Source organism: Halichoerus grypus, chromosome 14 (assembly GCF_964656455.1).
Source record: "Halichoerus grypus chromosome 14, mHalGry1.hap1.1, whole genome shotgun sequence".
NCBI lineage: Eukaryota > Metazoa > Chordata > Mammalia > Carnivora > Phocidae > Halichoerus > Halichoerus grypus.
This window is the reverse complement of record NC_135725.1, coordinates 11,286,781-11,310,318: the sequence shown is the minus strand read 5'-3', so window position 1 is coordinate 11,310,318 and position 23,538 is coordinate 11,286,781. Positions and strand designations below refer to the sequence as shown.

Below are 23,538 nucleotides of genomic sequence, written 5' to 3'. Positions count from 1 at the left end.
GGTTGCTCAGTGCGGCGCACGGAAGGGGCATGGAGCCTGGACTCTGGAAAGGCTCCTCTGAGGAAGGGGTACCTGCAATGTAGGGCTGTTTCATATGTGAGGACGCGCAGATGGCAAGGCAGGAAAAAGTCGGAATGTGTTTCAGCATCTGCAAAGGCATGGAGGTGGGACAACATGGCGCCTCCCGGAAATGACCAGTTACGTGTCACGGTGCGCATCTAGGGATACAGGCATGAATCTGGAAGGTTCTGCAGAGAAGGCCTTGTGTGTCATGCTAAGGCATTTGGAATAATAGAAGAGTTGCCAAGGAAGACTTCATTCATTTTCATAATTGGCATGTGCCCTAAACTGAGTCATCAATGAACACAGGATGTGTGCTATAGATAGTTTCAGTATTATCAATTATACTCCAAATGCGTCTTTAAAATATATTAAAGCCAACCTACTGATGGGCACTGTGGTCCTCTCAAATATAATTTTAGCTGGAGCCCAAACCTTTCCTTAGCTTTGGACGGACACATCCAACTGACAGCTCCCTTCGGGTTTCTCAAAAGCATGTTAAACATAACTCGCTCTGAACAGAACTCAAACACTCTACTCCTGCCCCTTTCTGACCTCCCCATCTCATTCAATAGCCCTTTTTTTTACTCAAGTCAGTAAACCAGGAGTCATCTTGGATTTCTCTCTTGCTCCCCTCCCCTGCCCTCCTCCAAGTCCTGCTGATTTCTCAGAAGCATCTCTCCTCTCCATCCTCACTGCTATCCTGATACTAGCACCTTTCGCCTAGACTCATACAACAGCCTCCTCCTGGTCTCCCTGCCAGGCAAGAATGGTCATACAAGAAAATCCATTCAGATCAGTCCCTTGTATAAAATCCTTTAATGCTTTTCTCATTGCATTTGGAGTAAAGTTTAAACTCCTCACCTTGGCCTATAAGACCTTGTAAGAGCTGCTGCCTACCTTGTTTTGCAACCTCACCTCATGCTGTCCTTCCCCTTCCCCTATCCCAAGCAGGTGCTTCTCTACCAGTCAAATTCTCAGCCCCTGGTGTATTTCCTTCCCAACCTTAATTGTACTGGACAATGATTTCATTATCTGTATGTCTCTCTCTCTTTCTGGGGGGTGGGGTGTCTATTTCTTCTCCCAATAATATAAACTCCGGGAAGCCAGGGGATTGTTTCTATTAGCAACTAGAGATAAAATTGTTAAAGAAAGCTCAAAGTCTGGCCCATAGTAGGTGTTCAAGAAATGTTTACCCAGTGAACAATGTGACACCCATAAAAGAAATTCACCACACTTATCATTCTGCAGAATTTTGTTAATTAGGCTCCTTTAACTTAAAAAAAAAAATCCTTGCTGATAAAACAAGCTCAAAATTAATAAAGGAATCATTATACTTGGAGGAAGTTTAATTCAAATCTGGACTCCAAAAGATTATTTTAAGTATTCACATTGGCTAGTAGGTGGAAATCCATGGAGAATTAAACAAAATCAATCATGGATGCAAATTCATTTATTAAAAAAATTACGGCAGTAACATAGCAGTACTACATGCCTGCTTTAATGTGGAAAATATCTAAATAAGATCATAATGGCTCTCTTAGAACATATCTATTTAGTCTAAACCTCTGGTTCATTTCCACTATAAATCTACTTTGTTTCAAATCTCAGAATGTACAGCCAAAAGACTTTTCCAATGCTGAGACCAACAGATGTGCACAGTGATCTCGATTGTATTTTAGAGTATTACGAAGAGCACAAAAAACTTAGCAGATAATTTAAACTACATATTCTTTGTCTAGTCTTTCTCTTTGTGAATCCACAGCCATAATTCTAAGCTATTAAATCCAAGGCAGGAAAAAAAGTATGTCACTGAGATGGGAAGTAGTTACAAGAACACGAAAGCCATGTCTATTTCATTTACTTTTCTAGGATCAAATGATTTAATAATTTTGCAAATAGGAATAAACAAATTAACAATCAGGTTTTTTTCAAAGCCAGATACAGAGAAATAAGAAAACACTAAATTAGTAAAGGAAATTTAAAAACTTAACTCAAGAATTAATTGTCTTAAATGAGGATTACAATTCTTGATTGTTGGAAATTTCTAGAATATACACGGCTATTGCAGTTGCATGACACTTTTCACGTTTCCCTCATCTCCTGTTTCATGCCTGTTCACTTATCAACTTGCTGAAGAGTTACTTCCTTTAGAAACACCTTTGTTATTCCCTTCTGGATTCCTGTACCATCTTGGAAATATGTCTATTATATATCGTAACAAAGCACTACAAAGCACTGTTGGGTTTTTATTTGTTCGTTTGTGGACCCCACAAAGAGCAGCTTAAGGACTCATCTCTCTTTGTAACACTAGCCCCCAGAATAGTGCCAGCTACACTGCAGGTATTCATCAGACATTTATTGCAAAATGAATGCTTAAGCCATCTCTATTATTCCTTTCTGAAGACTTGTAAGTTTGGTGACCATATTTTATAACCCTAATACTGACAAACATGACATCATAAAAGATTTCTGTCATCTCCAGGTGCATGAAACAGAACTCTGCTAGTTTTAATATCAAGATTTCGGAGACATTTTGATGGGAAGCTGGAGGTAGTATCTGCTGTCTTGAATAACTCAGAAAATTGGGATCTCAAGTTGCCAGAGGTGACCTGAAGTCTGTGGGGCCGATCTCTATCTAACTCTGGCTTCCTTCTTCATCACCCACCCTCCGTCCTTCCCATTTCAGCCTTTCTTCCACTGAAATGATACAACAACCCACCTACTAGTGACCTTACTAACCGTAAATTCCAGATCATTCTAGTTTATGAGCTTAAAAACCTCAGAGCAGCATTTTCCTGATGACATTGTCCTAACTCTCTAGTTTGGATCAAATGAGGAAAAGGCTGTCGCAGATTCATAGGAAAAAAAAAATCTGAAATACACACTATTTTCAGAGAACTGCACTTATTTTTTTTTTCCCAGTCACACACAAGAGCTCCAAACATGACCATTAAATAAATCACTCAAAACTGACTTGGAAAAGAGTGTTTTAAAAGTGGACAAAATTTCATGGAAATGAACATGTCAGCTATTTTATATTGGCAAGTCCAAGAAAACCCTGGGGTCTTTAAATTACAAAAGTTGTTGAGACATACATTAAAACACTGTAATTGAGAAAAATGGAAACATTCTAAAGAGCCAAAAATAGTTGGTTAACTATAACATGGTAGAGCCACAGAGGGTAAAATGATGCAGAAGTATATTTAAAACACTCACTGTATATTACATAAAAAACAGCGGTTTATGGAGCTGACTACACAGTATGATGCCATTTTGGGGTGAAATTACATATGCATATTCAACCATAGAAAAAGCCTGGAAGAATGTACATGGGTGTATAAACTGTGGTACCTCGGTGTACTTTTTTTGCTTGTTCTAGTTTTCTAAAGTTTCTAAAATGAACGTATCTTTGCTTTATCACTAGAAAGTGTGTGCGCGTGCGTGTGTATGTATTTTAGTCTATTTGGCTATTTCCTTTAATCTTTTTTCACATTATTAAAATACATGGCTTATAAAAGTTTCCTTAAGGGGCGCCTGGGTGGCTCAGTCATTAAGCGTCTGCCTTCGGCTCAGGTCATGATCCCAGGGTCCTCGGATCGGGCCCCGCATCGGGCTCCCTGCTCCGCGGGGAGCAGCCTGCTTCTCCCTCTCCCACTCCCCCTGCTTGTGTTCCCTCTCTCGCTGTGTCTCTCTCTGTCAAATAGATAAAATCTTTTAAAAAATAAAAGTTTCCTTAAAGTCATCTAAGCTCCTCTCCTAATTATACAGATTTTGATAGACTGTGAAAGTTAAAGCGGATTTCTGCATTCTGGCTGTGAAATGTCAAGAAGAGGAAGAAACTCAGCAATTTTCACGAGCGTCAGGGAAACTAAAAGGAAAGCTTACTGACTTCATATACCATAAAATTTGTAACAGCACTTCCTTAGACTGTGCACTATAAGGGTTTGAGTCTAGAAGGTTTCCTAAAGCCTAAAGCACTCACTGATGTGCAACAATGAAATACATTATGACACGCATATCAATTTCCATGAGCACCCATCCCCCGTTTCCCTAACACCAACTATCATCAGTGATAAACACTGACTTTTCGATGGCTAAGAATTGGTATTAGGAAGACTACATAAGCCAGTGTCCCTCTCTTCCAGGAAATGTGCCATAAAGATAGGTGATTATTTCATAGGTGACATATATCCTTCAGATTTGCATTGATTCAAGTTACCAGTTCCTGGCAAATAATTTTACATGCCTTGTGCCCTCTCCTCTCATCCTTAACTACTTTCGAGGTAGGAGCTATTCCCATTTAACAGGTGAAAAGACCAAGACACGCAACGATTAACTAATTGGTCTAAAATCACAAAGCTGGGAAATGGAAAGGCTAGGTCTGGAATGCAGTTCTAACAGTCTGCGGAGGCTGTGCTTTTTAACCATTAGGGTTACGACACCCCCCACCCCCCACCCCCGAACACACGCTGCCAACAACAAAGTAAGGGCTATAGGCAGTAGGCAGTACAGTGATTCAGAGGAAACCCACACTACCTAGAGCCAGGAGAAGCAGAGGAGGCTCCATGGAATGAGCAGGACTTGATCTGAGTCTTGAAAGACAAAAATGCAGTATCAGGAGAGAGTGGATCCCAGAGCAGGCGACGTTCTCTCCTGGGTACAAATCCGGCTTGGAGGTCCCTGAGTCCTCTTCTATAAAGGATTGGGACAGGCTGCCCAACCCGCAAGAATGAACTTGACAATATCTTATAATTAGAATGAAATCTGAGCAGCTCAACGTGAAGGAGGCATTCTTTCTTCCTTATCATTACTGGCGCTCTCTTCTCCAAGTGTTCAGCAAAAATTTTGAAAAGGAATATGAAAAAAATAATCGGTCCCTAAATAAAATCTAACAGGACAATGAACTACTTAAAAAAAAAAAATTCACAGCACTCACTGAAGAGGAAAATGTCTCTGGGTTAAGAAACTAGGCCAAACGTACAGAGGTAATTGTGTCACGGGTGTGGAGCTAAATTTCAATTTATAAGTGGAAAAAAAGCTATCAAAAATAGATGACAAGGGAATAAAATGAATCAGACGAATTCATGAAGGAAGTGAATCAGTAAGCCTTTAGCTTTTATCGTTTACTCATGTTTGGAGTAAAAACATTTACTTATAGACTTTTCCCCTCACAATAATGAAAAAGAAAAAAAAAAAAAGGAAAGAAAATTTTATTTGGCCTTGTTTTTTCCCCAGACCATAATTATATATATGGAAAGAGACATTTCTTGGGAAATGCTTAAAACAATTTACCAATAAGAAAGGGAGGGAGGATGACCCCTACCTTGGTTCCTCTTTATCCTCAAGGATCTGAAAGAACCCGCTCTCTTTCTTTAGCCCTGTGGCTCACTCCAATTCCGCTCCTGCTACTCTAGGTTTCTAGCCCACCACTCCAAAGCAAGGACTCTCACCAAGGTGGCCTGTCATGTACGTGTTACTAAATCAGTGCTCAGTGATCAGTCCTCATCTTACTTGTCAGATCCACAACGGACAGACCCGATCACTCCATCTCCTTCCACACAGTGTCTGGGACACCACACTCTCTTGGTTCCGACCTCCCTGGTTGCTCCTTCTCGGTGTCCTCTTCCTGACCTTTTAATGTGACAGAGTGCCCCAAGGTTCGGTTCTTACTCTCTCCTGTTCTTGGCACACATTCCCGGGACCCTCGGTGATCTCAAGTGTTCTCTTGATTTTACATACTGTCCACAGTCATTGGTAGATGACTCCCAAGTGTGTATTTCCAGCCCAGCCCCCTTTCCCGAACTCCAGACTCAGCTCATCCCCCTTTCCCGAACTCCAGACTCCCATATGTAACCGCTCACCTGACATCTCCACTTGAATGTCTAATAAGGATCATTTACCTAACCTCCAAAACTGAGCTACTGATGCCCCCCACCTCTAAAAACTCGGCCAAAAAAAAATCTGACTGCACCCCTAGATTTCCACATCTCAGGTGATGGCAGCTCTACTGTGCCAGTTGCTCAGGCCCCCAAACCCTGGAATTATCCTTTTCTCTCTCTCATGGCCATCTTAAATCTGTTGGTTCTACCTTCAAAATATAGAATTTAACCACTTCTCCCCACCCTCCACTGCTACCACCCGCAGCCAAGCCACCACCATCTCTTACTTGGATTGCTGGAAAGCCTCCTGACTGGACCCCTTGCTTCTACACCTGCCCCTCAAAGTCTACTGTCGACACTCCAAGAGTGTTTTATCTAGCTAGCTAGCTAGCTACGATGTTGTTCATGTATTTGAGAGCGAGAAAGAGGAAGCACCAGAAGGGGGAACAGAGGGAGAGGGAGAAGCAGACTCCCGGCTAAGCAGGGAGCCCCACAAGGGACCCAATCCCAGGACCCTGGGATCATGACCTGAGCCGAGGGCAGACGCTCACCTGACTGAGCCACCCAGGCACCCTGGGAGTGTTCCTTTTAAAACTTATGATGATCGTGCCACTTCTATCCTCAAAGTCCTACAATGGCTCTCCATCTCTCATAATCAAAGCCAAAGTCCTTCCATGGCACGCGAAACCCTACACCATCTACATGTGCAACAATCCCTCCTGCCCACTTCTCTCAGCTCCTCCGACTAGCTTTCCCTTCAACAGTTCTGCTCCAGCCACCTCGACCTCCTTACTGCTCCTCACTCTACGTGTTATGTCATTATTTACTATGTTTACGGTCACCCTTCCCTGTAGCCTGTTAGAATGTAAGCAGAACATGTGCTCTACAAGGGCGTGAGTCTTTGTTCTGTCCACTGATGTACCCTAAGAGACTACCCATTATGAAGCACTAATAGATGCTCAAGTCAAAACTGCTCAAAAAGTGAATTTCTAGTCTCTTAGCAAACTATAAAGAGCTTGGCCACATGGCTGGATTCCTTTATCTTAAAAATATCCTGTGCCAATTGTTCATACATTTATCCATCTATTACTCCTCCATTCAAAGTAAACTCCAGCAATTATAATGTGCTCTGCACAGGTATTAGGGACAGAAGTAAAAGGCCGAGGCTTTGCTTATGCACATGGCAAAGAGACAAGAAACCACACAAATACAAGGCGGCCTGTTAACGGACTTGACAGAAGAGAGCCATCAACTGACCAGGGCTGGAGAGGCAAGGGCCATCAGGAAAGGCTTTCCAGAACACATACCTCTTGGACTAAGTTTTGAAGGAGTTAATGAAAGAAGGTTGGTAGAGACTATAGGAGGAGGAGGGAAGAAGAGCCATTTTCAGCAGAGGACACAGCTTACCACAACACAGACAGCATATGGGAGCAGGGAGCCCTGGGGAACCTCAGGCAGCTCAGGGTAGTTAGGGTCCTGGGATTCAGGGGACGTGTGGAGGTGGGGAGGTCTTCTCTCACTCATGCTGCGTAATTTGATTTAATCTTGAAGTTGAAGGGTAGCTATTCATGTTGCATTTCAGGTTTGTATTTTAGAAATATCTGGTAGCAAGTAGTGTGGTAAGATGGGGCCCTGAGAAAGACTCTACAGATAGGTATAGAATTTTAAGTCAGAGTTAGAAACCTAGTATAAATTGGTAAGATAAAGAGCTCCGAGAATTGTAGTGTTTGACCCAAAGTAACCTGACAAGGATCATCATCATTATTATTATTATCATTTACTATCTTTTCAGAAGACTTAAAAGAGGAGAACGTTAAAAGAAAGATGCTTAAAGAAATTCATAAAGATATCCTGATTCAACTCCAAATCCCAAAAGAAGTGGAACAGAGAGTAAACAAAGGTCCATGAAGAAAACCAACATCAATGTCACTCTTGAGTCAACAAGGAGCTCACGAGAGTCCAAGAGAGGGCTCCCATGCCAAAAGAAACACCCTGTCCACACATCATCGGCCCACTGCCATTCCCTCCTGAACATCTCAGACTTTTCCTTTCAGAAGATCCCAACACTCAGTAGCTACTTGGCTCTCTAGAGCTCCAGTAATCCTGTTATTGCAACAGCAAAACTGTTCTTTCTCCTTCAAGCAAGGCGGAGGGATTGCCTGAATCACAGGGATGGTTACCTCAACCAACCACTCGGCGTTCTGAGGGCACAGAAGATCTTTCTCAATTGTCTTCTTTCACAACATGCCTTGTTAGCCAAGCCCTAGATGTTAGTTTGGCTTGGAAGACCATTGTAGGCAACTGGAAAAAACCCAGAGCTACCCCTGGCGTTGATACAGAACTGAGCTTTCGCAGGACAGTAAAAGCAATAGGTTCTCTGTTTTCCAGTTTCAGTCCTACTTCCCTAGAGTTTGTCAGTGAGTGATTTTCACATCTCCCTAAGTACTTATTCCAGAAGCTTAAAAAAGAAAAATAGATTTCAGGCACAACGAGATCCTAGAACTATACCCATTTCTCTTAGAGGGTAGCACTTGAATTAGGAGGGGGAAAAGGAGAGGAAATCTAAAATGGGAAGAAAGCTAAATACAGCTCCAAGCACACAGATCAAGGCTCATAAACTAGGTCAGGCATGTGTGTGTGTCTGGGTGTGTGAATGAATGCACGTGTGTGTTGTACATGCATAAAACTTGAGTACTTGATGTTATCTGTTTAAACTCTCCATGTTATAAAATTATTTCCACAAGCTACAGAACTACAAGTCCCCTTTGAAGTGATTTTTTTCAGTATCTGTTGAACTTCTAAAATGATAACTAACCCTTTGGAACAAATTGTGCCTTTTGATGGTTTGTTTCAAAATGTCTAAGGTAGGAAGATGACATTGTGAAACCTGAAGTCTAAGCACAAATTCGAAAATGTACTCAAAGGGAAGTTTTCCTTTTTGGGTCCTTTCATTCAACAGTGAAGTGATTTTCTATGAGGTAAAGTTAAAAAAATAATGAAGTTTCTCAGAGATTGCTCAATTGTTCTGAATTTAAATCTCTGCCCTCTGGGGAGAGTTCCTGTAGAAAAAGAAGGCAAGGTTGTTATTAGGCAATAAAAGGTTTTGGATCCTTCTTTAAATCCTGCTGTTACTTTGCCTCTAAAAAAAAGATACATTTTTTCCCCCATTCGGTAGGTTGTCATTTTGTTGACGGTTTCCAGTTTCCTTCGGGCTGCAAAAGCTTTTTATTTTGGTATAGTTCTGATAGTTTATTTTTGTTTTTCCCTTGCCTGAGAAGACAGAGAAAAATGTTTCTACAGCTGACGTCAAAGAGATTACTGCCTATGGTGTCTTTTTTGGTTTGCAAATGATATATCTGATAAGGAATTAATATTCAAAATATATAAAATAACAAAATATAAACAACTTAATACCCAAATAACATATAATCTGATTTAAAAATGGGCAGAGGACCTGAACAGTCATTTCTCCAAAGGAGACATTCAAATGGCCAACAGACAAATGAAAAGGTGTTCAACATCATCATCAGGGAACTGGAAACCAGAACCAAGATGAGGTATCTCTTTACACCTGTCAGAATGGCTAGACTCAAAAAGACAAGAAATAGTGTTGGCGAGGATGTGGAAAAAGAGGAACCCTCGTGCAATGTTGGTGGGAATGCAAGCTGGTATAGCCACTCTGGAAAACAGTATGGTGGTTCCTCAAAAACTTAAAACTAGAATTATAATTCAGTAATTCCACCACTGGGTATTTACCCAAAGAAAACAAAAACACTATTTCAAAAGGATATATGTACCCCTATATTTATTGCAGCATTGTTTACAAAAACCAAGATATAGAAACAACCCAAGTGTCTATCAATAGAAGAATGCATAAGAAAGATGTGGTATGCACAGGGGAATTACTATTCAGCCATAAAAAAGGATGAGATCTTGCATCTGCAACAACATGGATGAACCTAGAGGGTATAATACTAAGTGAAACAAGTCAGAGAAAAATATCACATGATTTCACTTATATGTGGAATTTAAGAAACACACACAAAGAAACAAAAAAACAGGCTCTTAAATACAGAAGGAGGATGGGTGAACTGGGTGATGGGGATTAAAGAGCACACTGATTTTGATGAGCAGAGTAATGTACAGAATTGTTGAATCATTACATTGTACACCTGAAACTACTATAACACTGTATGTTAATTATACTTCAATTAAAAAAAAGGAAAAGAAAAAATACAATACATTTTAAGGGGACAGGGCTTTTTTTTTGTGGGGGGTGAGGGGTGGGAGGGTCAAAATGGTCTTGCTTTTGTTTTCCTAGGAATGGACGACCTAAGGACAACCAAGGATATTATATAACTCAAATATAACAAGGCATATGTGTTTTTTTAAAAGGAAAGAGTCTAGGATTTATTTGTGTTTTCAGATTTCTTATTTCAAAGAGCAAATCAGTTTGAAAATATGTACACCATAATTTCTTTCTATACCAATTTAATTTTACCTATTACTAAAGAAAATTCTCCTGAGAGCTTCCTCTAATATGAAACTAATGTCTAAAACCACCCTTTAAAATAAACATATCATTTGATTCAACATACATAAGTGGCAGCAAGAGCAAGCTGGAAAATAGACTTTATCTCAAATAAGGAAAAAGTCCGTTCATAAGAAAAAGACAAAAAAAGACCTAAATTCAAAAGGAAAAAAAAAAAAGTAATAGACACTTGGGAAAATGTACTTGGTTTTCTCATGTTTAATGGAAATAATCACAGCACCTGCCCCACAGGGCTGTCATGAGAATTACATGAACTCATTCATACAAAGCACTGGAAATAGTGTCTAGGTGCTCAATTTAGTGCTCAATAAATATTAGTGCTAATTATTATTAATTATTGTTACTGGCGATGGCTCATGTTATCCGGCCATCTTTTGCTTTCCTGCTGAGGAAGGCAAGCAGTCTTGGAGGGATCACAATCTTGTGAAAATCTTGGCTGTACGGGATGATAGCCCGATTTCACAGGGGGGGAACACACTGAGAAAACTGCTCCAGATTTCTCAAATCTAGCAGCAAGAGAAGGTAATTACAGAGGATCAGTGTTTCTGATCTTCGAAGGAAGATCTATCACCTAAAAGAGAGAGATAAGGCTTGTTCTGCATTTTCCAGAGAGACAGCCTTGAATTAAATGGTGAAAGTTACAAAGGAACATGTCGGCTGCAAGAAAGACTCTCCAACACGGAAAACACGGACCTCATCAAAGGACAGGCTGCCCTGAACGGTGGTCAGCGCGCTGTCACTGAGTGTGAACGCAGGAATTTTTGCCAGCCACGGGTGATTAGGAGAAGCTCCCTTAGCCAGTCCCTGCTAGATGACAATCATGACAACAGCCATGGTGATGAGGAGAGCTGACACTTCCACAGAAACTGCCCAGCACTGCTGGACTTCACATATACTGACCCTCGTAATCCTCTTCATGACTCCCTTTCCACAGCCTGTGTTCCTAACCACCACGATCTGCTGCCTACTCCCCCCACCCCACCTTTAGAAACCTCAGCAAGCTATTTATTTAGCCTCTCTGTGCTCGACATCCTCATTTGTAAAACGAGAAAAATGGCATTTATCTCAGAGGATAGTGATAAAAAGTAAATAAAATAAATTTGTTTAGTACCTAGAACAGTGCCTGACACATAGCAGGTAGCTTATATGCGATTTCTTTTTACAGAAAGGTCATTTCAACTTTTAAGAGAATTTTTTACTTGGATGGCAAGTTAAGGAAGGTATAAAGAACTGTCTTGACTACAGTGAGCCATCTGATTTTTTTTTTCTTATCATATAAGTAGAACTCATGGCTTGCTGATTTAAGATTGATTCTCTAACAAAACGAAATCAGCCATGAAAAATATGGGCAAAACTGAAGCGGGAGTTCTGCATGAGATCCAATACCCGGTATACTTTGTCATGGCTGATCGTAAGGCCTTGAGAAAAGGGGCCTCGTCCATCACCCACTGCTGACTTCTCTTAACCATCCTCAAGGCCTTGGCCATTAAGTCAGCCACACTTTTAGCAGAATCTTTAATTGCTTTATACACTGGACTCAACCTAGATCTACTTAATCAATTCTTAAACCTAGGTCAATCCAATCTACTTCTTTTGCGCCTGCCATCCAACTGCAACCGGGCATCCAATGTGGCCTAGTAAAACTTCCTCTTGACCCAGAGTCACTGCTTTACAGATTTTCATACGGCAACATTAAATCTTTCTTCTGCTCAAGCTTCTAAATCTACTCCCGCCCACCCTCAAATATCCTAGACTACTTCGTAATTAGAAAAGAGAGGCAATCAGATACAAATCCTTTCCACTTTTCATACACCTTCCTCCACACCCATATACTCCTGCAACAGCAAATCAATTCAACATGTACTGGTATCTCTGTTGGAGCCTTTTCCCCTCTCCTTTCTGCTTTCAAAGGAAAAAAAATGCCTCCAGACCTCCTTTCTCAGGCTGACTCTTTCTTCTACTTGCTGATGCTACCCAGGAAATGCAGGTTATATCACGTTCCTTGGTTTGTTGTTCTGGAAATTATTCCCACCTCTCTCTTGGATCTTCAAACTTTTTCTCCTGCTCTATATACCCGGCCATAAAAAAAAAAAAAAAAAATTTCTTAGTCTTGTTCCCCTCATAAACCTTGACACTTTCCCCATCTTACTGCCAAATATCGAAGAGTGGTCTCTTGCTGTACGCGGGTAACCAGCTGAACTAACATACATCTGAATCACTGGAAGGCATCCCAATACAGGTTATTCTTGATTACAATCTATCTTTTAAGTATGTTTAAAGGTTCTGACATCCAGCAGCCACAGATTTGGTAATCATCATTTTTTTTCCATTTTTATAGTGTTTTTAAGGAACACAATAAAGGAAAATAGACCACAGAGGTTTGTTACATATGACAGACTGTACTTTAACTAAATGTTGATGTGCTTGGGGAATTCCAGCACAAAGTTTATAGCTTAGCAATACTAATACCTTACAAATGTTTTCTAAAGGGTAGTTCTCATGAGTTAAGTCCTTACAAAGTAATGCCTAAAGTTATGAACAATAATATGATAATGTAAATGGTCTACATAAACTCTTAGAGCCTCATCTGATTCAAAATTTACCACCTATATAGAAAAATAAGCTTATGGAAAGAAAGGTTTCCCTATGCATTCAGAAAAAAGGATCTGGCAAAAGGACCTAAAACGGGAGAGAAGATGACATATTTAATGAGAAGAAAGCAAGCCAATGAGGGTGGGGTACAGGAAACAGGGGAGGGAGGGGCAAGGGTCAGATCCCCCAGAGCCTCCTGGGCCAGAGTTAATACATTTTGGTAAACCATAAACATAACAGGAAGCAAATGAGAAGCCTTAAGCTGGACGATGAAAGGATCAGAAATGCAATTTTAAAAGCATTACTTTAATTGCTGTATGGAGAATGAATGGACAGCCTACCAGAGCGTGTAAGGGGCCAGTGGGAGTCTGAGAGGGAAATGAATGGTAGCCTAGGGAATGGGTGGCAGCAGAGATGAAAACAAGGCGGTAGATTCTGGAAGAGAAAATCACTAAGACTTGGGGAAGATATGGCGGAAAGAAAAGGGAGATGTCAAGGACATGTTGGTTTCCTGAATTTATATACATATATACATGGAAATGAGTAAAACATCTTGTACAATATATACTGAATTAACAGAAATTACCAATGGGAAGGGAAGATGAATTTTACATAGTAAAAGGCAGACCTTCATTTTTCACTATATAGATATCTGCATTGTTTAAATACTTTTATAATCAGCAGGTATACATTCTTTCATAGTTAAATTAACATGCAATAAAAAAGAAACAAAGCATTTGCCTGGCTGAAAAGAACAGGAATGGCATTTTTGGGGGAAGGAACAATCCATCCAAAGGCACAAACATATGAAAGTACATGGCATATTTAATGAATATCAAGGAGTCCAGTGTTTGCAGAATAAGAAGGAAGGATGTGTGCTGGGATAGGATGAGCAGAGTTGTAAAACTGTTTTACACTATGCCCAGTACATGAAGGACCTTATTATGTGCCAGTTTACGGAAAGCATTCCCTACTCTGTGGGAAATGGGAAAGCACAAAGTTTTCACACAGGAGGGTGGAAAAAATAATCAAGTTTCTATTTCAGAAAGATCACTTTAGAGGCAGGGTGAAGACTGGGCCAGAAGGGAGATGGGAAAATGGGCAAGATCACTTAGGCTGGAACCTAAGTTTAATCAGAGGCAACAGAAACAGAGAAAGGGGGGAGGTCTGAGATTCACTTCAGGAGACAGGACTTAGCGATTACGCTAGATGTGATAGGGAAAAGGGAAAGACAAAAACGCTTCCCATGGTTTCTAGCTTAGAAAATCAGATAGTGAGGACATCAGTTTAGGTAATTCAAGAACGGGTTCAAAGAGAAGATAACTAAATTTTGTTTTGGAGATGCTAAGGTTAAAGCACCTCTGGAAGCAGGTCAAGGTACCCAACAGGAAGTGGGCTATACGGGTTTGGATTGGAGGAACAAGGTCAGGACTGGAGCACGTGAACTGTTACCCAAAACAGAGAATTTCCAGCCTACGGACACAATCTTACCCTTGACATAATTTCATTGAATTCTTAAGGCAACTTTCAAAAGTTGACCAGTTCCATTTATTCTCATAGTTGTAAAAATTCCACATAATCGTTGAAGTCTCGGTAAGCAGTAATTTAGAAAGCCGGAGCTTTTTGTCTTGGTCTCTCTTTTATTTCTTCCCCTTCCCTTTTTGTCTGCCATTCTTTCTATCTATCTAGTAAAGGAAGATATAGGAAGTATAATATAAAAACATTTGTTATTAAATATTTCCATATTTTGTCTTAGTTGTAAAAGGCAAAGAAAAGAACATTTTACAATTCTACCTTCAACAAAACCTAAATTAAATAACGGTTTACCTATGTGACTCTCCACTGATTTTTCTCTCGCAAGTCACTGACCCTTAATCAACTGGCATCCCCAAGGCAGTCAACTCCAGCTGTAGCTGTAACTACACAGGTTCCCGCAACAATTCCACAGTTCTGTTGTCGCTCACTGTCGGAAATCCAAGTCACACTGTCCCTCTGTCTAACCGATGGCGCCCTAGTTTGGTGGGAGGTGGAGAGGAAGGACCTGTTGGCAGGGAAACAGCTGCTTCCTTCCTGAGCCAGGGAAAACCAGGAAGGTGACAGATGGGCAGAGCAGAAAAGCAGCCAAAAGCTGCTTTGGCTCCTTGTTGGCAAGGATTTTCACTGAGGCACAATTGGATATTTTAAAGCATATCAAGGATTGAGAGACTTTTATCTGCCTGGGTGCTCTGGTGAAGTTCAACAGGGCTTCCCACATTTTCTACATTTGAAAAACTTTTAAGTTTGCAGTGGTACAAAGAACCTGGTCTCAGCCTATGTACAGTGGGCTAAGACTGCAAGGCACTGTCCCATTTCCCTTCAGGATTATACCCAAGAGAATGCACTTTCTGGTTTAAAAAAAATGTTTTTTAAACTTTCCTATAGTTATATTTGCATGACTTATTAGAATTACTATTAAAATTTCACTAGAAAATGCATTTAAGTGTTTACTTTTATATAGTTAATTTAAAAAGATTTGTTGCAAACTTTTATATTTTGTTCTTTTATCATTCCCCCTCCCAGCCACTTGTGTACCCAGAAAATTAAATATCCAAGGATTCCTGGATAAAATAGACAACCACTGGATCGATATGTTATAGCTAACATATTTTTAAAAATTGCTGTAAACAGCTAAGTTATTCTTCATCAATAGAAATTAGCAATCACTGAAAAATAACATTAAAAACTAGTGTGGGCATGAAATATGGAATTTTAAAACATCAGTTTACTATGCTGATTAATTCAACATTTATATTTGCATCAGAACTTAATAATCCCATAAATAAATAGAGCTCTCAATTATTTTAAAAAATCAAGGGATAACATATGTATTTAAACATATTAGCAGCATAAAGACGTATGCTTCAACACACTTATTGGAAAACGCCTGAAAATATCACTACACTGAATTCAAGGGCATCCGCAGGAACCTGACATAAAAGTTCTCTAGAGTAACAACATTTCAGGAAATTCCAAAAAAAGGAAAAGGGTCAAATAGGAAAGAGCCTCAAATTAATTGACAAAGTTCAGTGCTTGCTCCAACTTGATTTTTCTCTCCATTGCAAAACAAAAACAAAAACAAAAAGAACAAAACAAAAAACGAGTCTCGGGATGGGTGGGTGAATCACTTAGATGAAAGTTCATCTACTGGAATAAATGGAGAGGCCGCTTGGGCAGGCGACACAGGAGAGTCGGTGGTAGTGCTGACTTTCGCTGGTGAGTTACAAGAAGATCCGGCGCTGCTGCTGTTTCCATCAAGGGTATCAGACGATACACACACACCAGGATCTGACAGCTGGGCAACGTCAGAAGAAAGCATGTTGGTGATGCCCTGGAAAAATCTCTTTGGCTGATACTCAGTTTCCATTTCACATTTTCTTTTCAATGGTCCAAGAACACTTGGTCTAATGCAATTGATGGGACTCTGGCTTCTCCGGGTAGTAAATCGAGTCGTTGGGCTGGGAATGGGACTTGGAGGCAATCCATTGCTACTCACAAAACTTTGCAAGGATGGTGAAAAACACTGCTTCCCAATCCCCCGGGTGGGTGACGGTGCTGGTGACACCGGAATGAAATCGATGCGCTTCGGGGAGGCGGACTTCTCCACATCGTTGTCACTCAGGCTGAAACTTTCCTCCCAGGAGTGGCTTATCTGCATTGCGTTCTGCACCTCGCGCTCGTGGACGGTCTCTCGGTTGATCAAGTCCATGCCCTCCTCCTGTTTGATCTGGTGCAAGCGGCTGCTGTGCATGCGGACGGGGGAGGCCGGCAGCAGCAGGCCGTGGCGGTTCGGGAACGTTGTGCTGTTCCGCCTGGCGCTCGGCGCCTCGGCCTGGAACACCGGCGAAGTGTCACTGAGGCCGTGGATCAGGGGGGCGCTGTTAGACCTCCTGAGGCCCCCGCCGGCGCCACTGCCGCCGCCCTCGGCCGGGCTCCCGCCAGTACCCGGAGGCAACTCCAGGTCTAGCTCCATCTTCTCCTGAGCCATGTCGGGGGCAGGGAGGCGGGGGCGGCGCTCAGAGACCTAGGACTCCCATTCCCCGCAGTCCAGGGCCAGGGCCACCGCTGCCGCCGCCGCCGCGAATCTGTCAGCGGGCTCGTCCTTTTGCGCATGCGTGCCCCTTCGCGCAGGCGCCGTGAGATTTCCCTCTCCGCGGCGCCTGCTTAATGCGTAATAGCCGGTCCGCAGCCCTAGGGGGAGGGGCGAGGAGTGTTTGGGCGGCTATTCAGTCCGTTTCTTCCGCAATTAGCTATTGAGCTGCAAGCTCGCGGCTACGCGTATTAATAAGGTTACCATATTCCGGAGTATGGATTTGTAAAAGGAGACCTGAGAGGCCGTTGGTGATATGGGGCTGTATGAAGGGGAGTGGAGCTTGGCCTAACCAGGGAGGGCTTCCCTGAGGAAGGGACCATCTCCTGAGATCCGAAGGAGACAAAATGGGTGCGGGGTAGTGAACCGTGCAGGAAGCGGGAAGCTAGGGCCACCAGCGTGGTGGCAGGCGGGAACGAGGAGGTGAGGGAGGGAGTGTGGCCTGCCGTGGAGAGTGAGGGCTGGCCTGACGTGAGGTGGTGGACCCGGGCAGATTCTGGCCTTTTTCCTGAGAACAATGAAAACTCGGAAGGGTTTCAAGCCTGGGTATAACAGCGATAGCAAAGCCCTAGAGGGAAGATCCTTGGGAGATTAGAACCTACAGGAAAAAGACCAGAGGGGAGGCAGTCTCCTAAGCCATAGGAGATGGTAATTTGCACTGAGGTGTTAGTGTGGGAGAGAGGGAGAGAATGGTAAATTTGACAACTATTTAGATCAGGGGGAAAAAAAACCCAACCTGTCATTGTATTACCGTTGTTTTATCGTCATATTTCTAGCACAAGCATATGTACTTAATAATCTTCATTCAGTATGAGGGATTAAACGAAGGGAAAAGCAATAGTGCTTCCCGCTTTAAAAATAAAAACACAGTACTTAGCTCATGTAATTAATATAAACTTCGATAGCTCATTAAAATGGGTTTATATTTATTCATGTATTCAGTCAAGTTTTTTTTTCTTTCTTTCCTATATACTAAGCACTGCTATGAAAGAGGGCCCTAATATGAGGGCATTTAATTTCTAGTGAAGGGAAAGAGATAGATAAATAAGCTATTTTCAGATAGTGGTAAACCTTAGGAAAAAACAGGATGGTGTGATAGAGCACTACAGATAGAAGGGAGGGGGCAATTAGAGCTGAGATCTAACTACAAGGAGCAAGTCATGCTGACATCTGGGGGATGAATATTCTAAGCATAGAAAATAGCATGTGCTAATAAAGCCCTAGGCAGAGGTGAGGTTGGTGAGCTGGCATGAAAAGGAAAAAGGGCTGCTGAAGCATAAGGGGGAGAGTGGTGTGAGGACAGAGAAGAGTTTGGATCTCATCCTAAGTACAATGAAAACCCACTAGGGAGTTTAAAGCAGGAGAGTGATATTATCTGGTTTAGGTTTTAAATATCATTTTGGCTCGGTGGGAATTAGGCTGAAAGCCGGCAGGAGGGGAAGCAGAGGGGTGGATCAGGAACCTATGGCAACAGCAGAGACATGACTGGGCTAGGACAGTAGTAGCAATGACAGGGAGAAGTAGATGGAATCAAGAGATGTTTTGGGAGAACCAATAGGATATGCCGATGGATTCAATTTAGATGATGAAAGGAATAGACAATTCAAAGGCAACTCCTAGGTTTCTTAACACTGGGTAGATGGTATTATTTACGGAGAGGGAAGGAGTGGGTTTCAAAGAGTGGAAATTAAGAGTTCTGTTTTGGGTGATGGGAGTTGCAGGTGGCTGTCTGAAGTGAAAGAAAGCTTAGTGATTTTTGTTCATCCTTCTCTTTTTGCAGCTGAAGAAAGTAAGATCCAGAGAGGCTAATGACATATTCAGTATCATACAGCTTGTTTAGTTGTGGGAAACTACTAGAATCCAGGTCTCTTGGTTCTTAGTCTATGCCTCTTTTTCCACTGTATCTCAAAATAGCTTTTCATTTGAATTCCCTGTAAAATACAGGTCCTAATGATATAATAATGTTCATTATTCATGCCTATAATTATAGAGAAACTAATTTAAGCTTTCCCAGTGTCAGACACTATTCAAAGTGCTTCACCTTAAGTCCTCAGCACAACCCTATCAAGGAGGTATTACTGTCCTCATTTTTCAGGAGAAACTGAGATGCAGAAATGAAGCAATGTCACCAGGATGAGAGTAGAGGGCGGAATCTGGGCTTTCTGGCTCCAGAGCTTGGGCACCATGTTGCCTCCTCCAAGTGCGGTGATGTTTTAGAACTGGGAGAAGCCACTTCCAGATTGTTAGCTTTGTGAAGGCAACAGTACTTGAGACAGGGTTTGAAGGATAGGTAGGACTTTTATTTTAGAGTGATGAGATTTTCATATAGAAGTGGTGGCATGATAATAGTGAATTTGCTAATACATGATGTACACAGAGAAGAAGAGTAATGGGGAAAAACTTGGAAATGGAAGTTGGAGGGAGAGAACCAGGGCTCTGAATGCCAGGCAAAAGGGCTTGTATTTAATATCTAAGGCAACAGGAAAAAATGGGAAGGTTTCTGACAAGAGGCATGACACCCTGAGAGCTATACTTTAGGACCTGCCAGGCAGCTCAAGGATGGAGTGAAGTGTGAGAATGGAAGTGGAGATAACCAACACCTAGGACCTGCCGGGTACTTTAAACACTCCATAGTCCCACTTAATCCTCACTGCAATCCTATAAATTAGTTACTGTTAGGCTCATTCTGTAGAGGGACAACTGGAGTTCAAAAATTGCAAAAGGGGGGCGCCTGGGTGGCACAGTTGGTGATGCATCCAACTCTTGGTTTTGGCTCGGGTCATGATCTCAGGGTTTTGAGACTGAGCCCTGTGTGCTCAGTGCGGAGTCTGCTTAAGACTCTCTCTTCCTCTCCCTTTGCCCCTCCCCCCGTGTGCACACGCTCTCTCTCAAATAAATCTTTAAAAATTTTTGCAAAAGGCCCTACAACTACACAGAAGAACAAAGAGCTGAACCAATCTGAAGCAAGGTCCCACTTCAAAACCTGCAGTGTTTTTGCTGCCTTTCCCACGGATTAGAGAAGGAGAATCTGATGGCTAACTGTGAGGCAAAAACCAAGGCCTAAGCTCAAGTTGGAACGGCGGAAAAAGGAGATGGATTTGAGAGACAGGAAGGTATCAACAGCACCTGATTCCCTGTGTTGACAGAGGATGGAGAGGCATCACAAATGACCAGTTCAAGCAGGAGTGGGTCAAAGAATGGTACATTATTAAAAAAACAACAGGAGAGAGAAGAGGAAGAGCTTTCAGAGGAAAATATTAGATAAATAGAAAAAAAGCATTAATTCCAGAAATTTTAATAGCCACAGTGTATTGATGATTTGCGTATTACTAAATTATTACTAGTGTGGTTCAAATATGCCAACATTGTTCATCTATGTCTGGATAAGTACAATTATTATCTTTACTAATAAAGTGCAGAGATGGTGGTAAATCCACAAAATCAAACATCTGCGCCCTTTGGTTCTTGCCTGAACACACCTATTAGCAATCTTCACTCATTTCCTTGTTTCTGCCCCTGTCTCTGTTGAGTCAGTTCTCCAACCAGTCTTCAAGGTAATCCTTGAAGGGAAGACTTGAATAGAACCTCTCAGTGGATTCCCACTCAGCAAAAGTCAATGTCATTACAACGGTCCGTAGAGCCCTATCTGATCTGGGTCCCTGCTATCCCTCTGACCTCACCTCCAGATACTGCCCCCCCTCCCCCCACTGCCTTCCCTCCAACTGCAGAGGCCCCTTCCTGTCCTTCAGCCCACTAGCATGCTCCCCCTCCACCTGGCTTACTCTTCTTCCAGTGGACGTCCACATGCTCCATCCCTTCGGGTCTCTACACAAATGTCGTTGACTGAGAGGTTTTCTCCCCAAAAAACAACAAAAACAAAAACAAAAAAAGCAACAGCAGTTCTCGCCACCAAACCTACACTCATTCCCATGCCCCTACCACCGTCTTTATTTTCCTCTAGAGCGCCAAATGACCTTTCTGTATAGATATCATTTTCTTGCCTCTTATCCTCAAGAAGGTCAGCTCCCCAAGAAAAAAGCCTTTGCTTTATTTCCTGCTGTGTGCCTAGTATCCAGACCAGAGCCTAGTACGTAGGACTTAGTAAGAAGTTGAATCACTGTGCAAATGAGTGATCGATGACTGAATGGACTAGCACAGCTTTGTCCAGAAGGGAAGAAAACTCTGTTATTGGAAAATCCAGCTTAACAGGCTTTTCTACACTGATTCTAAGTACTTCTTACTTTGACAATTCCTTGTCTTTTATCAGGATTCTTATTAAAGTGCCCTCCCGACCACACAGGTTGATCACCTGAACGTTATGCGAACTATGAAACCGAAGCCCTAAGTTTCCACTCCTTTTCAATCATATGCGGATACACTCTTGATAGAATTAAAATGCTCCGTGCTGAGGATTCTAAGCAGTGTTTAATATATTTAGTTACTGCTTCCTCTCAAAGGAATAAAGGATAAATGAGAGAAAATAGCAGCCGTAAATTGCAATTTGCAGTGTTGCAAATGAATAATGCCAGAGGCAGGATTCAGGAGATTGTCCCTGAGTCAATTCATCCTTCTGGTTTCACTCTGGGTATGAATTAAATACCATACTTAGACAGTTGATATTCATGCTCACTCCTGAGTCGTAAAAGCAGATATCTATTCAATGGTTAAGCTTTATTGTGATTAGTATTACATTTTCTTAAGCTAACAGATAGTTTCCTTTTAATTCCTAGGGGCAGTTTTTCACTATTAAACCCCCAAACATATGGCAAGGCAAACATCTACCTCCGAATGCATCCATATGAATGTGAAATACAAACGTGTGTGTGTATATGTACACTCTTAATGGACTGACAAATATCTCAACATCCCACAGTAACTAGCATCACCAGTCTAGAATAAAAATATTGCAGACGAAAACTGGACTTCCATAGTATAGGAACATAGCAGCATCACCTAGTTCAACCACTTAGGAAAAATGTCTGGCTGTACCTACCATAAGAAAATATATGTACGCTCTATGGTTCAGCAATTCCACTCCTGGGTATATACCCAAGATAAATGCATGCTTATGTGCCCTAAAAGACATGTCCAAGAATGTTCCTTGCATTATTATTTGTAATAGCCCCTAACTGGGAACAACCCAAATGTCCATAAACAGTAAATTATACTATGGAATTATTTATTCAACAACATGAATGAATTACAGGACAATGTTGCAAGAAAGAAATCAAACACAAAAGAGTTAGATACTCTGTGATTCCATTTTTATGAAGTTCAAGAACAGCCTAAATCAATCTAGGGTGGTAGAAGCCAAAATACTTGTTACCTTTGGGACACCTGACTGGTGGGGGGGGGCGGGGCACAGGAAATGTTCCATCTCCTGATCTGGGTGCTGGTTACACAGGAATACACATGTGTGAAAGTTCATTAAACTAAATACTTGAAATTTACACACCTCATTATATACGGAATTAGACTGTATAAATGTATGTCAAAATGTTATTGATACAGAAAAAGAGAATAGGAACTTGAAACGTAAATGGAAGACAGAAGAGAGTAAGAATATTTCAACTGAAAGGAAGCTGTTTTGTTCGAACACTAACCATGAGTCTAAACTGGAATGCTGAGCTTCCAAATCTGACACACAACAGTATCAGTGGAAGAACGGCTAGCCAGCCTTGCTAACCCAAAGAATGGACACAGAAATACACACACACGCACGCGCACACACACACTCCTCAAGCTACATTTCACTGGGGCTGTAAACACCAACAGACTCCAGCCACCTCACGGAAGCACTGGATACCTGTCTGAGGCAGGTTACAGATCACCAACAGAACCAACAGCTCTCCTTGATCCTCTTCCCAAATGTCCTCAAAGTTAGTTATTTTTAAGAAAGAAGGCACGAAGGAGGAAAGGAAGCTCATTTCATAACCTTTGATTTTCTCAACTGTGTATCTGTTCAATCAACGTTGGCTCCAAATATCCTCCTAGCATCATTCATGAGATGGAACAGTAAAAGTAAACGGAGTCAAGGAGAACTCAGCGGGGGCTGTTACCACATATGGAAAGAATGAGAATTGTGCCTAAGGACACGATTTTGGCCACAACGAACTTATTTAATTATCCCGATGAAAGAAAAATAGAAGATGGTATCAGAAACTTATCAACCATTCACACTCCAGTTACTGAGAACCTGCTAAGTATAGATCCTCTCTAAGGTATTTACCCTCAAGGATCCTTCTTCTAATCCTTAAATTTTAAAGCAACAGCAAGGATTAGAAAATCAGTGTGGTAGTTTACTCTGGGACTTCTGACCCCATTCA

General features: G+C 41.6%; 2 protein-coding genes across 7 annotated transcripts in view; both read right to left on the bottom strand.

Moving 5' to 3' along the window:
- Positions 1-23,538, bottom strand: part of PIP5K1B (phosphatidylinositol-4-phosphate 5-kinase type 1 beta) — a 295,831-nt gene that overhangs the window by 201,784 nt on the left and 70,509 nt on the right. The window lies entirely within an intron of this gene.
- PABIR1 (PP2A Aalpha (PPP2R1A) and B55A (PPP2R2A) interacting phosphatase regulator 1) lies at positions 13,590-17,243 on the bottom strand. The gene has a single exon (XM_036100433.2). The coding sequence runs from the start codon at positions 17,108-17,110 to the stop codon at positions 16,247-16,249; it is 864 nt and encodes a 287-aa protein (XP_035956326.1). The 5' UTR covers positions 17,111-17,243; the 3' UTR covers positions 13,590-16,246.

Coding starts and splice junctions, on each gene's coding strand:
- PABIR1 (XM_036100433.2), bottom strand. CDS start 17,110: ATGGCTCAGGAGAAGATGGAGCTAGACCTGGAGTTGCCTCCGGGTACT.